The 17,265-nt window shown below is 49.9% G+C and overlaps 1 protein-coding gene and 2 long non-coding RNA genes across 7 annotated transcripts in view; 2 read left to right on the top strand and 1 right to left on the bottom strand.

Moving 5' to 3' along the window:
* The window catches only part of LOC131510767 (uncharacterized), a 35,702-nt gene extending 31,310 nt beyond the window's left edge, over nt 1-4,392 (bottom strand). The window contains exon 1 of the long non-coding RNA XR_009261176.1: nt 4,151-4,392. This is a non-coding gene — a long non-coding RNA (uncharacterized LOC131510767). The remainder of the gene's footprint in view (nt 1-4,150) is intronic.
* Nucleotides 1-8,892, top strand: part of LOC131510765 (long-chain-fatty-acid--CoA ligase ACSBG2-like) — a 33,059-nt gene extending 24,167 nt beyond the window's left edge. The window contains exons 9-14 of one of the 5 annotated variants that reach the window (XM_058728288.1): nt 1,927-2,108; nt 2,272-2,511; nt 4,632-4,849; nt 6,996-7,135; nt 7,284-7,530; nt 8,808-8,892. In XM_058728288.1, coding sequence (XP_058584271.1) covers nt 1,927-2,108; nt 2,272-2,511; nt 4,632-4,849; nt 6,996-7,135; nt 7,284-7,530; nt 8,808-8,881 — 1,101 coding nt within the window. In that variant the 3' untranslated portion in view covers nt 8,882-8,892. Of the gene's footprint in view, nt 1-1,926; nt 2,109-2,271; nt 2,512-4,628; nt 4,850-6,995; nt 7,136-7,225; nt 7,531-8,807 lie in introns of those variants that run through there. The other 4 variants (XM_058728287.1, XM_058728289.1, XM_058728290.1 and 1 more) reach the window with 4 other exon arrangements.
* Nucleotides 8,883-11,384, top strand: LOC131510766 (uncharacterized). Its single transcript, XR_009261175.1, has 3 exons — nt 8,883-8,900; nt 9,054-9,301; nt 11,154-11,384. It is a non-coding gene; the product is annotated as an uncharacterized LOC131510766 (long non-coding RNA).
* The last annotated feature ends 5,881 nt before the right edge of the window (nt 11,385-17,265 follow it).

Here is a 17,265-nt window from a genome sequence, read left to right as displayed (position 1 = left end):
TTTGTGACTCCTTCTAGAAGATTTGTTCTCCTGTTGTTCTCATGGCAGACTCCTCTCATCATTTTGTTTTCCGCTTCAGTATCTCCTTGGCCCCTCTCCCACATCCCCCGTGCTCGTGTCTGAGATGTTGTAGCCACTCGATGACAAACACTTTCTTTTCTGGCTGATTGCTTCATTGTACCCACACGCAGCTTCAAGATCCGAGACGTTCCCTTCCCTCCGCATCCTTATCAACTCCTAATACTGTCAACAGTTTCCAAACCACCAACCCAACAGGTGATAAAGTATCTTAACATATTACGAAACTGTCACACTGTTTCCAAGCTGGCCGCCTCATTTCATACTCCTCCCAGAGCGGCCACGGTACTGCTGTCCCTACTGCTGCTGTCTCAGTGGCAGGAAGGCGGTGTGTGCATTTCCCTGATGACTAACGGTGTGTGTGTGGGGGGGGGGGGAGTGCTGCCTCATGTGCTTGGTACCAGCTGTATACCTTCTTTGGGAGAAAAAGTCTGTGCAAATCTTTTGCTCATTAAATTTTTTTTTATTTATTCATTTTTGAGAGGGCAGACAGACAGAGAGAGAGAGAGAGAGAGAGAGAGAGAGAATTCCAAGCAGGCTCCACAATGTCAGTGCAGAGCCCGACACGGGGCTTGAACTCACAAACCGTGAGATCGTGATCTGAGCCAAAACCAAGAGTCGGACGCTTCGCCGACTGAGCCACCCAGGCGCCCCTCTTTTGCTCATTTAAAAATTTGGTTGGGGCGCCTGGTCACGATCTCACGGTTCGTGGGTTCGAGCCCCATGTGAGGCTCCGCAGTGACATAACTGAGCCTGCTTGGGATTCTCTCTCTCCCTCTCTGCCCCTCCCCTGCTCATGCTCGCTTTATCTCTCAAAATAAGTAAACACAACTTAAAAAGAAATTTAAAATTTGGTTGTGTATCTTCTTATGGTTGGGTTCTAACCAAATGCTGGTTTACAAGTACCTCCTGCCAGTATCGTGTCTTCTCATTTTTAACTCCGATGAGGCCGTTTCTCTCTTCTTTCATGACTGTAGTGCCCTATGCAAGAGACCCCTGTCTGCCCCGGGGCCACAGAGGTTTCTGTCGTGTGTCCCACAAAGCCTCTGCATCTTAGCTCTTACACTCAGGTCTGTGCTCCGTTTTGAGTTCACTTTTGCGTTTGATGAGAAGACACTAAGCTGGGCTCTTTTATTTTCCAGGATATGAATAGCCTTTCTTCCACTCGACTGCTCATAAATGTACTCTGCCCCGTCGAACTGTACGTCCGTCCTTATGCCAGAACCGCACTGACCGGAGTTTTCTGGCTTTCTGGCAGGACGACCACCTTGCCCTGGTTTGCCTGGGACATCCCCAGTTTTATGACTGAAAGTCCCACGTTCCATGAACTCCTTCAGTTCTGAGCAAACCAGGGCAATCGCCCTGTTTTAGAATACATTGCAAAATCAAATAGTATTTCTTCCAATTCTGCTTTTCTCTTCCAAAACTGCTTTGGTCGTTCTAGGTCCTCTGCATTTCCATGTAAATTTTTAAGGTGGGCTTATCTATCTGTGTGGAAAAACCTGCCTGGATTTTGACAGGGATTGCACCGAACCCGTAAATCTAACCGGGAAAGAATCTTACATCCTTATTAACGGTTGTGCAAAATTCTACTCCAAGCTTGGGTCAGGTGTGGGTTGGTTGGTTTGTTTTTACCAGTCTGTGGGCTCCACCAAATCCCTAGAGAGCGTGCGAAATCTGATTGGCTACCGGCCAGCCAATGGGTTGGCTCCCTTGGGTGGGGAACTCACCCTGGGCCAATCAGCAAAGAGAAGGTACTCCTGGGCTGAGCTGGACGGCTGGGGAGAGATGGACATGTGGGTTCCATGCGAGGTGCAGGCGCGGCCAGATCAGCTCGGTCTCTTGCAGGGCACCTTGATCAATACTCTGCAGGAGGTAAAGCCTACTGCCTTCCTGGGGGTGCCCCGAATCTGGGAGAAGATGCAGGAGAGGATAAAGGAAACTGGCGCCAAATTCTCAAGCCTGAGGAAGAAGGTGTTTTCATGGGGAAGAGTTATTGGCTTCAAGATCAATACAAAAGGGATGTTGGGGTAGGTGCAGGGTCCAGTGGGGCCAGGCCGGGAGAGGGCAGGGGGTGAAGGGGCTCAGCCTTCTCCCGCTGGCTCCCCACCCACTCCCATTTGGTTGTCCATGACTGTTGACCCGTTCTTGGCATTCTTTTTTTATTTTTATTTTTGTCCTTGGCATTCTTAGTCACAGGACGCATGATACTCCCATAAGCTACCGCGTGTCGAAGGCCCTCGTGTTCAGCAAAGTCAAGAGCGCCCTTGGCCTTGATCGCTGCCACTCTTTTATCAGCGGAGCCGCACCCCTCAACCAACAGACCGCTGAGTTCTTCCTAAGCCTGGACATACCCATAGGCGAGATGTACGGTATGAGTGAAAGCTCAGGACCCCACACCGCATCCAGCCGGGAGAGCTACAGGATTCAAAGGTACTGGCCTCCTGGGCAGACCCCCAGCCCTCCAGCAACATGGGGGTCAGGGGTTAAAGGTGGGAGGGTAGGCAAGCCACTGAGCTAAGAGGAACCCTGGCCCGAGTGTCCAGAATGGCCCCTGCTCTCCAGCCTCCAAGCCCTACATCCTCATGACCAAGGAAGCCCCCGTGTGCCAGACAGCCCACAGACAAGGACTCTTAGAATGTTCCGGGGTCTCCCCCACTGTAATTTGTGATTTCTGCCTGCAGACAGCCCTCCCAGGCTCACTCGCCCACCTCAGGTTCACCTCCTGAGACCTTAGGACCCTTCATCCCTGCCATGCTCCCCCTCAAACACGTCCATGGGCCCCCATGGCTTCCTCCCAAGCTCAGCTGGTCCCAGGCTGCAGGAGTAGAGACCCAGGGACACTGAAACAGGAGGAACACCAAAGACGAGTTCTCTCTGGGTCTGACAGTCACAGGAGCTCCCACCATCTCTCTCTGACCCCTTGCTGCCCTCATATCACAAGTCCAGCTTGCCTTTCACGCTTGGCCAGGTTCCAACCGCCTCTGAACTTGGCAGAAAGTAAGCTCAATCTTCCTAACATGGCGAAACCACCTCCTGCCCTTTGCTTTTACGCCGTGGGGGAGCTCTGCACCTCAGCGTCCCCCTCCCCACTCCGAAGTCCCATCTGAGGCCTATTTGTGGTGTAGCCCACATGCCCAGTGCAGTTTCTCCAAAACCAAAGGGCAGTCCTTCCCTAAAGACAAGGGACCAGAGGAAAGGTGCAAGTCCCGGCCTCCATCTTTAAATAAATGAGGAATACAGGCCCTCGTCCCCAAACTCAGAAGGCATAAAATGACGCGGTGAAAAGCTCCCTCCCGCCCACCCCAAATCTCCAGTCTGCGATGTGAGTCTGCCACGGCCACCATAACTAAGTCCCACAGACTCAAGCAAGGGAAACGTTTTCTTACAACTCCAGAGAACAGACGTCCAAGGTCAAGGTGTGGGCAGGCTGGCTCATTCTGAGGGTGACGGAGAATCTGCCCCAGGCCCTCCCCTGGCGTCTGGGGTGGGGCTTGGGGCTTGCTGGCCACCTCTGGCGTTCCAGGGCTTACAGACGCATCACCCGGATCCCCGCCTTAATCTTCACATGGTTCCCCCCACATGCGTGTCTGAAGGAGAAACCTCCCCTTTCTAGAAAGACACCAGGCCGGCTGGATTGGGGGCCACCCTACTCCAGTAGGACCTCGTCTTAATGTAACTAATTACACTGGCAGTGACCCTACTTCCAAACACGGTCACGTTGTGAGATGCTGGGGGCTTGTGCCGCAACCTGTAGGGGGAGTGACGGGCACGATTCAGCCCCTAACGCCCTCCCGAGGGCAAAACCACCACAGCATTTCCTTTGAGTTAACCTCTGCATAAGCAGTGACGGGATGTATCTACTTCTATCCCAAACCAAAGTATTTTCTACGTGACAATGAACCCAAAACTCGTCTTCTCTCAACTGTTACTTGCTCTCTGGAGCTTGGGAACCAATAAAGTCAGACAACCCGGTGTCCTTCACTATCTGGGTTTGTCATACAAACACCCAGTCTTGACTCACCACCCACGCTCAGCAACCCAGTGGATCTGGCAGGTGAGAGATTCTTACCCGGTAGAGAACGTTCCCCTATCCGAGCACACAGCTGCCCCGTCTTCAGCAGTCGCGTGGTATCCCGCTGGGGGCACGTACCCTCATGTACTCAACGGGGCCTTTTGTTGCTGGGATTCGTATGGCTTTTTCTCCATCTTTCACCACCACAAACGACGCTGAAGCAAGCGCTTTGTACGCGTACCATATATTGCGCTAAAAAAAAAAAAAAAAAAAGGTATCTCAACACAACTTTTCATTTACATTCCTTTTGTTATGAGTGAGGTTGAAAAAAAAATCTTTGCATATATTTAAAATCCACTTGTATTTCTTCTCCTCGGAACTCTCTACGCCCACCAGGTCCCGGAGGGGGTGAGACAGCAGATCCCGCGTGGGTCAGCTGAGCGGCGTTTGGAGCCTGGGCTGCAGACCCGGGCTGACCTGGGTGGGTGACCCAGGGTCACTCTGTGCCCTGATTTCCCCCCCTCCCGTCCCCCAGCAGCTGTGGCAAAGTCATGGATGGATGTAAGAACATGCTGTACCAGAAGAACAAGGACAGCATAGGGGAGATCTGCATCTGGGGCCGGCACGTCTTCATGGGCTATCTGGATATGGAAGATAGGACCGTGGAGATCATTGACGACGAAGGCTGGTTACACACCGGGGACCTGGGCTACACAGACAACCAGGGCTTCCTCTACATCACCGGCCGCATCAAAGGTACTGGGGCTGGCCCCACAGGGGCTTCCTGTAGGCAGGCCGACCCCGAACCCTCACCAGCAAAGGCTCCCAGCCCCCCACCTTACCCGGGGGAGGGCCCCCACAGAGGTACAGTGACAACCCCTCTGCAGATTTCAGCTCTTCCCTGGTGCCCAGCATTAGGCCCCGGAAAGAAGGGTCCTGGGGGAGACACCCATGCTAGCTCTGAGATCGACATAATTGTAACAATTCAGTGAGGATGAACGGAAACTGCTGTAGAGCAGGGATAAGCCAGCTCTTCCTGATAAGGGCCTGACAGCAAATATTCTTTGGATCTGACGGACAGAGAGCTGTGTCAGAGCTGCTAAACTCGGCCACTGGGGTAAGAAAGGCAGCCATGGGCAACATGTAGACAAACAGATGTGGCCATGTCATATAATCCTCACGCGTCACAAATACTATGCTTTGAGTTTCCTTCCAACCGGTTAAAAGTATAAAAAACCAGGGGCACCTGGGTGGCTCAGTCGGTCGAGTATCTGACTCTTGGTTTCAGGTCATGATCCCCAGGGTCATGGGATTGAGCCCTGCATCAGGCTCCATGGAGCCTGCTTAAAATTCCCACCCACCCTCCCCCGTGCTTCTCCCCCATTTGTGTGTGCTTCTGCATGCTCCCTCTCAAAAAATAAATAAAATAAAATAAAATAAAATAAAATAAAATAAAATAAAATAAAATAAAATATATAAAATATAAAATAAAATATAATAAAATAAAATAAATAAAATAAAATATAAAAAATAAAATAAAAATTTAATTTAATTTAATTTAAAAAATAAAATAAAATAAAAAATAAAATTAAATAAATAAAACAAAATAAATAAAACAAAATAAAAATAAATAAAACAAAATAAAAATAAATAAAAACCATTTTTAGCTCGTGGTCAGACAAAAACATGGAAGGCTGGACTGGACTCACAGTCTATAGTTTGCCAACCTCTGATGTTGACAGAGCATTTGACAGTGAGCCTGACACAGGCAGTTAACTATTCACTAAGCGGGCTATGTTAGCATCATTTCCATGATAAGCAACAGAAAACCTTTCTTATATACGTTTGAGTGACAAAGAGAAACTATTGGCACAAAAATGGAAAAGTCCAAAAAGGTCTCACTTCAGGCCTGGCTGGATCCAGGTGCCAAAACAACATCACAAGGAATTGGCATTATCCTTCCCTTACTGAGCTGTCCTTGGTGTTGGGGTCCTTCTGGAAGAGGCTTTTCCCATTTGGTGATAAGATGGCCGCCAACAGTCAAGGCTCACCCTAACCCTCAGGGACAGCAAAAGTCTTAGGTCTGACTCTCACTGGATCCCATTTCGAAGTGAATCGCTGTAGAGAATGGAATACGCTGACTGGTCAGACCGGGTCACGTGCTCATCCTAGCGGTCCTGGCCCAAACCACAAGCGTGCACGATGGAGAAGAGTCCCCTACGGAAACAGCAGGGCTGGTTACCCGGAAGATGAGTCACGGGCAAACACCAGCACAGGTGTCCGTCACACAATCATATTATTACTACTGCCGTAACAACCTCGGTACGGACAGCTGAAAGATAAGACAGGTCTTGGGTGGGTGGGACAGGAGGCAGCCGGCATCCTTGGACGACAGAGCAAGTAGGGGGCGTAGCCGGGGCGGGAGGAGGAGCTCCTGGAGAACGTGAGTGGCCGGGAGGAAAAGGGACGCAGTTCCCTTAAGGTCTGCCCAAGTTAGGGGTGCCACCTAAGGACTTGGGTTTTTTGGGGGCACAGCCAGAAGCATGTCGCTGTCTTCCAAGCAAGACACATTGGAGGGCTTGGATCAGGGTACAGAGGACCAAGAAACTGGCAATGGATTAATACAGCGCTGTCCAAGTGTCCTGTGCACAGGACTCGGACATTTGCTGGGAATTTCAAGGAGGCGAGGGAACAGGAGCAGAGTGACGCTGGGTCTGTGGGCTAGAGAAGGGCAGGGTGGGAGTCCCGGCCCTGGGCAGAGGTGGTCCTCTGCTTCTGGGGTTTTCTAAGAGGGTGGTCATCTGTGCCAGCATCCGTCCCCTCTGATCCCCTCTGATCCTCGAGGGGGCGGGGCGTTTGTACTGTCTCTGTTGAAACCTCACCGAGCCATGCTTTGTTCCAGAAATCCTCATCACAGCCGGCGGTGAGAACGTGGCCCCTATTCCCATTGAGAACATGGTTAAAGAGAAGATTCCCATAATCAGTCATGCCATGTTAGTGGGAGAGAAGGCAAACTTTCTGAGCATCCTGCTGACACTGAAGGTAACGTGGGTTTGCTGTCCTGGGGGGGCTCTGCCCCAGGGTCCGGAGGGTGCGCCCCTGTGGGTCCAAGATCCGCTTCCTGGTCCGCAGGGGTGGCCAGGAAGCGTGTGCGGTCACGGGGTGTGGTGACGAGGGTCTCCTGGGGCAGTGTAAGATGGACGGGATAACTGGAGAGCCACTGGACGAGCTAAGCTCGGAGGCCATCAACTTCTGCCGGAAACTGGGAAGCCACGTGTCCACCGTCTCTGAGATTTTGGAGCTGCGGGACCCCCTGGTCTACAAGGCCATCCAGGAGGGCATAGATGCCGTGAATGAGGAAGCCATCTCCAATGCACAGAGGATCCAGAAGTGGGCCATCCTGGAGAAGGACTTTTCTGTCCCCAGTGGGGAGCTGGGTGAGCAGTCTGGACAGCAGGTGGTCTTTGGCACTTGGAGGCTGGTCCCTGGCTAGTGTCCAGGACTACATGGGCTCTAAGGAGATGTGCCCTTTTCTGGGGGTCAGAGGGTCCACCTCCAGCTCACTGGTGTCCCAGATCCTCCCCCTCCCCCCCCCCCCCCCCCCCCACACACAAGGTCCCTTCTACCCAGGGCAGCATGTCTCTCACTCTAGGAATAAAAGCCAAGCTCATTATGACTCTGCATGACCCTTCTCCTATTGACCTCTCCCTTTTCACTTACCCTACCCCAACTGCGCAGGCCTCCCTGCTGTTCCCACAACTCCCCAGGCAAATTTTGCCTCAGGGCCTTTGCACCTGCTGTGCCCACTGCCTAGAATGCCCTTCCCCCTCAATTCTTTGGCTCCCTCTCATTGTCCAGGTCTCACCTACAGGTCTCACCTTACCGCACACTTCCTCAGAGAGGCCTCCTCTGGCCATCCTAGCTGACGTGACTCACTGACGCCCTTCATAGGGCACGCCTCCTGCACTGACGCCATCTTCTCCCTGTAACACGTCATCATCTGCAGTTACCCCATGTATTGGCTGATTTTGGTCTGTCCGCCCCCTGCACCCTGCCCTCTCCAGGACGGGCGGAGGTCTGGCCTCCTACCAATGTCCTTTCTGGGGCTTGCTCTCAGCACTCAGCTGTAGTCTGATGGCATGGGCAGCAAAGAGTTAGAGTGACGGCAAACACACAGCCTCCAACGACTTGGGTTCAAATCCTGTCCCTCGAGGGGGCACTTGTCCCTCCAAGCCTTGGTCCTTTCAACTACGAGTTGAAAATGCAGCCCTCATGGGGCTGCTCAGGACACGGCTGGGGAAGCCTGAACCCCACAGTGACCCAGAGCCTACGAGCAGCCTGGGCCGTGCATCAGACCACTCCCGAATTCATGCCTTGCCCCTGCCGGGCACATGCTGGGCCACCTCAGAGCTACTGGCCCTGAGACGGTTTCCTCACCTGGAAGATGAGGGGGCGGTGCACCCCCTTTGCTGGGTTCGCCGTCCACATTAGGCACAGAGCTCAGCGTGCTGTGCACCTGCCAGCCCACAGAGTCCTCACTGCAGCCCAAGGCGAGGGAGAGAGTTCATCACTCCCCGCACTGAAGGTGGAGGGAACACACCCAGGAAGTCGATGGGAGAGCCAGCCCCCAACACGGGGACCCTGCTGCCCCCTCCAGGACATGTGGGCTTTTATTTCATCCCCACATTGGAACTGGTTTCTCCTTTCTCGACAGGTCCGACGACAAAGGTTAGGAGACACTTTGTGGCCCAGAAATACAATAGGCTAATTGAAAGCTTCTACTACTGACCTCTCGGCTGTCCCAACGGTGAGACTGGCTGGGCTGGGCTGGGCCGGGCTGGGCCAATGGAGGTGGTCTCCCCTGTGTGGCAGGCGGGGCTGTGGGCGGGGCTGCAGAGGCCACACACGCACGGCTCCCAGGGGCCCTGGCTCTGGCCTCAACTCATGCTTTCTCTACCAGGGTCATGGCGAGCCGTGCACACTCCTTCTTGGCTGGCTGCCAAGGCTGTTAGCTGTTCCTCCTGCCTTTTCTACTCGTCTCAGAGAAGGAGCGGAGCAATCTTCCCATCCAGGACCAGGTTTTGCTGTTAAAATGCTCAAATGTTTCGTAGCTCATGTGGAGGAGGCCTTTTGTTAGGAACGTTCGTGGGGGGAGAGTGCTACTTGCCAGGAGCCCAAGGAATGATGTATGTTGGCCCATCGCAGATGGTAAGGGATGGGGTCTTGAAAAACTCCCACCTACCAACCCCTGTCCTCTCCCCAAGTCTCATCCACGGGAGCTCCCATAACACCAAGGGTCCCTGATAGGTTTGTGGGAACCCAGCTAGATGCAAGAGCAGACGGACGGCACAACAAATTCTCAGTTGTCCTAAAAGCCACTGGTAAACTTTTCATGTTCAAATCATCGCCTGCTGATGCCCCCAGCCAGCTCACCTGTAGCAGCCTGCCGGGGCTTCTGCAGCCAAGAACCCTGCAAGGTACCGGCTGGGTTGGCTTGTTCTGAGGCTCATCTCGTCTCTGTGTCCACATTTCCCTTTTTCACAAGGACACTGGTCATCCTGGATCGGGGCCCACCCTAATGACCTCATTTTAGCTTGCTCACCTCTGTAAAGACTCTGTCCTCAAATACAGTCACATTCTGAGGTCCTGGGGGTTAGGGCTTCCACAGATGAATCAGGACGGGGCGGGGGATGGGGGGAGGCAGGCATAATTCGGCCCATCACACCTTTTCTTCATTGTTGACTGGCCTCACTCTTCCACACCTTCATCTGCCAAAGTCTCATGGGCGAGGCCAGCAGCTAAACAAATCATGTGTATCATTCCGCATCTTTTGCAAGACTTCCAATTGCACTCTGCAGTTGGGTGAAAGACCACCTGGCACTGACATGGGGGTGGGAGATGGACCCTTTACACCTGTGCTGACCAAGATGGCAGCCATTCAAATTGAGATGTGCCATAAGTCCAAACATAGACTGGATTTGACAGCTGGGTATAAAATAGAGACTACAAAATACCTCATTAATATTTTAAAATATTGACTACATGTTGAAGTGATACTATTTTAGACATACTGGGTGACAAAAATATATTACTTCAGTTAGTTTCACCTATTACGTTTTTACATGTGGCTACCAGAAAAAAAATTAAAAAAAATTTTTTTTAATGTTTATTTTTAAGACACAGAGCATGAGTGGGAGAGGGGCAGAGAGAGAGAGAGAGACACAGAATCCAAAGCAGGCTCCAGGCTCTGAGCTTGTCAGCACTAGAGCCCGACGTGGGGCTCGAACTCATGAAGCATGAGATCATGACCTGAGCTGAAGTCGGATGCTTAACCGACTGAGCCACCAGGGTGCTCTGAAGATTTTTAATTACATAGGTGGCTTACATGATATTTCTCATGGACAGCACTGCTCTAGAGTTCACTGGAGAGGGATTCAATTGTTTTTCTAACTTATAAACTAATACATTCATTCAGGAATATTTTCACCCTATGGTAACTGTGGGATCTCAGAGAATGAACACACAGATTTCAAGTCTCTCCAGGTAATAACTTATCCTTCCTCTCCCTCCAGCTTCCAACAGGAAGATCCCTCTGGGTAGGGGCTTTTTCTCCTGTTTTTAAGAAGCCCAGATTCCCCATGGGTCAGTCTGTTGAAGAGGTGCCCCCTCAGGGACCTGCCATGCCTTTTGAAGGAATATATTGGATAATCATAGATCTCTGAATTCCTGTGAACCTTCAAGGCATGATCCCAGGGAAGCTTATGGGGAAGTCTATAAAAAAACCTCTCGGGGCACCTGCGTGGCTCAGTTGGTTGAGTGTTCAATGTCAGCCCAGGCCGTGATCCTGTGCTTCATGGGTTTGAGCCCCACGTCAGGCTCTGTGCTGACAGCTCGGAGCCTGGAGCCTGCTTTGGATCCTGTGTCTCCCTCTCTCTCTGCTCCTCCCCCACTCTGTCTCTCTGTCTCCCCAAAATAAATAAACATTTAAAAAAATAAAAAAAACAAAAAGAACTTCTCATCTTGTGGGTTCCAATTAGAGATTCGAGTTTTTTCTCCCCAGAGGGCTGAGGCATCAGAAAGAAAAACCTTCACAAGTCTATGGCCATACCACCCTGAACACGCTTGATCTCAGAAGCTCCTCAGGGTCAGGCCTGGTTAGTACTCGGATGGGAGGAAAGCCTTCGCACGTCTGAGGAAGTGGGTCCCCAAGCCAACTCATCTTCCTAGAAGCAACCTGAAAACTCTTCCAATAAGTTCCGATAATAAAGCATTTCAGCATCCCACGTCCCGATTTGGGGCCAGATTCAAACATTTTGTCCATTGTTGAGAAGTTCAGACTCTGAAATCAGTTCTGAGTTCAAATTCTGACTAGCTATGTGAGTTCAACCTTCTGAGTCTGGAGGGGGTGGGGCTCTGTAATCCTCCCCCCCCCCCCCACCGCCACTCACAGGGTGGCTGTGGAAGACTCACACCATCACAGGTAAAGGTACACAGAGAACGCAAACAGAGTGCAGCATCTGATACCCGAAAGCCCTCGATACAGGTAAACTGTTACCATCGAAGCACCCACAAGTCTCCGTTAACAGCTGATTCTTGATGAATGCCATCTCTGGGGATGAGTCTCGCTGTTATCATAAGGTCCAAAATAACAGAAACTTAAAGAAGAGAGAAGTTCAGGGGCACCTGGGAGGCTCAGTCAGTTAAACCTCTGACTCGGTTTCAGCTCTGGTCATGAGCTCACGGTTCATGAGTTCGAGCCCCGCATCGGGCTCTGAGCTGATGGCGTGGGGTCTGCTTGGTATCCTCTTTCTCCCTCTCTCTCTGCCCCTCTCACATACACACTTTCTCTCAAAATACATAAATAAAAACTTTAAAAAAAAGTTCATTCTTCTTTCATCCACAAGTCCATATACAGGCAGATCAAAGCTGACACAATAAATCCACAGTGTTGGTCCCTGAAAGACCAGTGGGGGAGGCACCTCCCAGGCCAAAGGAGGACAGCCTATTAGGACAGGAGGAAGAAAATTTCCAGTCTTTTAAGGTTCTAGATACCCACATGTGTCCCAGGGCCCCTTTTCTTTTTAAAATATAAAAGTATAGGGGCGCCTGGGTGGCTCAGTTGGTTAAGCGTCTAACTTGGGCTCAGGTCATAATCTCGCGGTTCGTGAGTTCGAGCCCCATGTTGGGCTCTGTGCTGACAACTCGGAGCCTGGAACCTGCTTTGGATTCTGCGTCTCCCTCTCTCCCTGCCCCTTCCCCACTCATGCTCTGTCTCTCAAAAATGAATGAACATTAAATATATATCTCTATCTCTATCTCTATATATATGTAAGTATAAATAGATCAGAAATGTATGAAGACATTCTCCTTGCAATAATAATAATAATAATAATAATAATAATAATAATGCATATAAGGGTAAAGTCATTTTTGGTGGGCTTCCTTACCCATCTGGTAGGTCTGTTTTTTTAATATGTAAGTGTAGTCAATCTTCCTCTTTTGAAGACTCTGTATTTGCAAGTTTGGCACTCACTAAAACTTACCTGTAACCCCCAAATCAATGCTCCCTGTACTTTTGTGGTCATCTGTGGACATGCACAGAGCAGTGAAAAGTCTGAAGTGCCCAACATTCACATTCTCAGCTGAGGTCAAACACAGTACTGCCTTGGCTTCTCGCTTGAGCTCACAATGTAAATGCACGTCCTTCTGGGGGTCTGTTTAGCATGGTGTTTTTGCATGTTTGTTGGGTGATTTCACTGTTGAAAGTGGCCCCCAAGTCTAGTGCTGAAACTCTGCCTAGTGTTCCTGAGTGCAAGAAGGCTATGATGAGCCCAGGGAGAGAAAATATAGGTGTCAGATAAACTTCATTCACACATGAATTCTAGCACTGTTGGCCATGAGTTCGATGCAAATGGATCAATAATGTGTATTAACTAAGGTGCCCCTGAACAGAAAACACAAATAAACAAGGTCAGGTAGCAATCAGTTCATAAAAATGTTGTGACAGAGGCCGCCAGGAACCTGACTCTGTATTTCTCCTAAGAGCAATGGTTCGATATTTGCTAATCCAGTATTCACAGCACCTGTATAAACATAACTACCACAAATAACAAGAATCGACTACATATAAATATACATGTCACTATAGAAAAAAGATATGTGTGTGTGATAGAGATGGGAGAATTCATATTTACATATAAAAATATGTAAGAGAGACATTTTCTCTTCCGGGCAGGGGACAGTTAGCAGGGTGGTTGAGAATGTGAGGAGGGGGCAGGGTGGCAGCTACAGGGAGGAGCAGGGGGCAGGCTTAGGCCAAGGGTGTGGAACCGAGGGGAACACAGACATGGCAGGCTGAGGAGAGGAACAGTGTGGTCAGGAGGCTGGATACACTGAACAAATAAGTAAATAGATTTTTAAAAAGTGGAAGCCAAGTTTCTCGTTGCCAGAGAAGAAACGTAGGAAAAGGCTAGAATTTGAATTGGAGGTTATGTACAACTCATAGTTTTATAATACATACACATGGATACAGAACTATAGACGTGTGTTATATGTATCTACTAGGTCTGTAAGTACACACTCACGTAGTTTTGTGTACATACATGCACATACATACATACATACATACATACATACGTGTTTTCTATCTCCGTCTTCTCCAAGGGCCCAGCAGCAGTTAGCACACTGAATGCCCAGATCTTGGCTTCTAAATCCCATCTACTGCTAAAAGGAACCAGGGATGTTTGGGGAAATGTCTGACTCCAGGGCCAAGAAAGAGCCTGGAACTTCTTGTGCCAGAAAGTAAAATGCTAAAACAAAATGAAACAAAACACAAAAGGTGGGGCCTGGCAAAGGGCCAGAGGAACCAGGCTGAAGGACATTCCGCTGGCCACGTCAGGGGCAATTTGAGTATCAAAACAAACAATGACAATAACAGAGTATACCCCACAGAATAACTGGTTATAACTATTGTAACACAAAGTCCCTAATAACACAGAAGGAATAGTGGGATTGGAAAATCTCCATCTGGCAACCAGTATGCAGGTGGATGGACAAACAGGGGTCATCACCAGGTACCAAGGTCAGTGGCTGGAGGTTTGACGATGGGGTTATAATCTCATAATACCTCCCCACAAAATTCCGATCAATTACAGAAGGAGGAAAGATAAATTTAAGGTGGGGAGGCTGACAGACACCAACTTGACCAGGTGGTCAAGGTTTATGCCACCTCCTGATGACCGCGCAAAAGGGAACATAGCGTGCTTTCTGTCCCATTCCTTCCAAGGAAGCTGTTGCGAGTTGGAGGAACCAGGTCTGAGCATGACCACAAGGTGACAACAGCTTTATGTGGGCAACACTTTGGTTCCAGTGCAGGGAAAGTCCCTCACAGCATGAGAGTTTCCAGAGGCTACCGCCCAGGACCAGAGGAGGGCAAGGGGCCACCCTCACACCCCAGGAGAAAGAGGGCTTATCTGTCTGGGTGATATTGCTCAGCAGCTGGGCAGGGAGTTTTGGGGTCCGACGGCTCCAAAGGGCACAGTGGCCTGGGGTCTCTTATAGCTCTGGAGTTTATTTTTTATATGGCATATGTTGCATAAAGTTTCAAGGGATATACAAAGCAAGCAGGCTCTAAATGGCTAAAAATATGCTTATTTAAGGTATATTTTTATTTTTTTAATGTTTATTTATTTTGAGAGAGAGAGAGAGAGAGAGAGAGAGAGAGAGAATGAGAATGAGCAGGGGACGGGCAGAGACAGAGAGGGAGAGAGAGAGAATCCCAAGCAGGCTCTACGCAGTCAGAGCAGAGCCCGACACGGGGCGCAAACTCACAAACCGTGAGATCATGACCTGAGCTGATACCAAGAGTCAGATGCTTCACCAACTGAGCCTCCCAGGCGCCCCTAAGGTGTATTTTAAACAACTGGCTGTGTAGGAAGTTGAGTTTGCTACTGTCTTTCCCTTCTGATGGTGCATAATGATCAATATAATTTAACGTACCCTTGGGACCTAGAAAATCGTCTGTTCCAAGTTAAAGAAAAAAATTGTGGTTTGGCTTCAGAGGGCTTTTGGGCTGCAGGTCCCAAACTGCTGTGAGGAAGTGAACCACACAGGCCAGTTACATGGGGCCCCTCTGTGGCTCCTTTAAGTGCCAGAGGCGTGGCCCCAGTCTGGTCAAGAGGAAACAGCAGGCGAACCCAAGATGGGGCTCACTCTATAGAAGGTAAGGCCTGTGTTCTTCAAGCCGGGCCAGGGATGAGAGACAGAGAGGGGGTGAAGGAGACTGAAGGAGTCTGAGGAGACATGACAGCTAAGGGCACATGACCCTGGACCAGAAAGGGGGGCCGTACCGGATCACTTAAGAAAATAAGAATGGGATGTGAGGAATGGATGGGCAGGCAGACATGGTGATGTGCTGATGTGGAGGCTTGTGTGCTGCTTGTGTAGGACAGCGTCCTTGTCTGGAGAAGATACACACTCGGAATAGTTGTGCGAAACACCTGCAGGTTTCTCGGAAAAAGACTAACGGACAATCTGGTGGGGGCGGGGGGCGGGGGGCGGGCAGTGGGTGACGGAGGAAATGCATCTGCACAGAGGATGGAGAGGTCTTTGCAGAGTGTTTTGGAAACTTTCCCGTAACTTACTATGGCCTCAAAATAAGTTATTTAAAGGGCATGTTAAAAGACATAAACCTGATTTTTCTCCCACTTAAAAAAAATATGCTAGGGCCCGTCTGGGTGGCTCAGTCGGTTAAGCGTCCGACTTCAGCTCAGGTCACGATCTCGCGGTCCGTGAGTTCGAGCCCCGCGTCGGGCTCTGGGCTGATGGCTCGGAGCCCGGAGCCTGCTTCGGATTCTGTGTCTCCCTCTCTCTCTGCCCCTCCCCCGCCTGTGCTCGGTCTCTCTCCTTCTGGCATCTCAACTGTAGTCACCAAGGCCGGCGCTGAGTTCAGCTTTCAGTTCACCAACCCCACTTACAACCAGAACAACCCCCAGCTGCTTGAGCCAGTCTAATATAGCTGCCACCTCTACTCCGCACACCTATCTGGATAAACTCATTTCTCCTTTCCCGGTGTAGCACCCTCGGAATCCAACCCCACATGTAGGACCCAGATTGTCTGCCCGTTTCTACATTACCCAAATCTTATAGGTCATTTGCGATTTTTCATCCCAAGGCTTGGCATTGTAAGTTAAGTGGCCTCCTGAAGTAATTTTGAGACTTCACTCCCTTTTCGGTGTGGAGGCAAGGAGGGAGCCAGCGTGCAAACTGGCTTCTATTGCAAGGTTACTGCCTCTCTAGATGGCAGGAAGGGGCTGCCTTTTGTTTCTTCCTTCCTGGCTAGGGAGCCTGAGTGGGATTCTAAAGTTCAGGGCGGGCACTCAAAATCATACAGTCTTCTTCCCAAATGACACCATTCCAAATATTTCCATTCTCAGGGTCCCTCTAACTCAGCAAATGCCCTGACTTTCACACAAAGACCTGGTGAGAATTCATGCCACGCTATAATTCAGCAACCTGAAGCTAGAAGAGGTAAGAAATCACCAAAAACATCCACAGCACGGATTCTCTGAAAACTGCTTTGAGATACCAATTTGAACTCAGAGCCTGTCATTTTCTTAAGCCCTCCCATGCTGTCACAAATAGCCTGCAGGCTCAGAGTCCGTGTAATCCTTATGTCCCCCATGATGACTTCCTTGTCCTGTCCCTCCATCCACCAGATCCTTGCCTTTAATAAGAGAACCAAGATACAGGACTTTTGTCTTAACAGCTTACCACAAAGCTACTGACCGAAACTGTGGTATGAGATCAATAAGACAGACAGTCCTGAAATGCAAGCTCACACTTATGGTCAACTAATCCTTAATAAAGGTGCCAAGGTGACTCAATGGGAAAAGGGCAGTCTTTTCAACAAATAATGATGGAATATGCCAAAAACAAACAAAACACTTCGGAGAACTTAGACCATCACCTCACACTACACACAAAAACGAAATCAAAATGTATCGCACACCTAAATGGAAAAGCCAAAACCACAAAACATTAGGGGGGATAAATGTGCCCTTGGATTAGGTTTCTGAGATATGATTTCTTAGATATGACACCAAAGCACAAACCACAAATTAAAAGAAATGACAAAAATGGACCTCACCGAAATCAAAAACTCTTGTCCTTCA

This window comes from Neofelis nebulosa, chromosome 4 (genome assembly GCF_028018385.1).
Source record: "Neofelis nebulosa isolate mNeoNeb1 chromosome 4, mNeoNeb1.pri, whole genome shotgun sequence".
Lineage (NCBI taxonomy): Eukaryota > Metazoa > Chordata > Mammalia > Carnivora > Felidae > Neofelis > Neofelis nebulosa.
The sequence above is the reverse complement of the archived record's forward strand: the minus strand, read 5'-3'. Positions and strand labels throughout refer to the sequence as shown.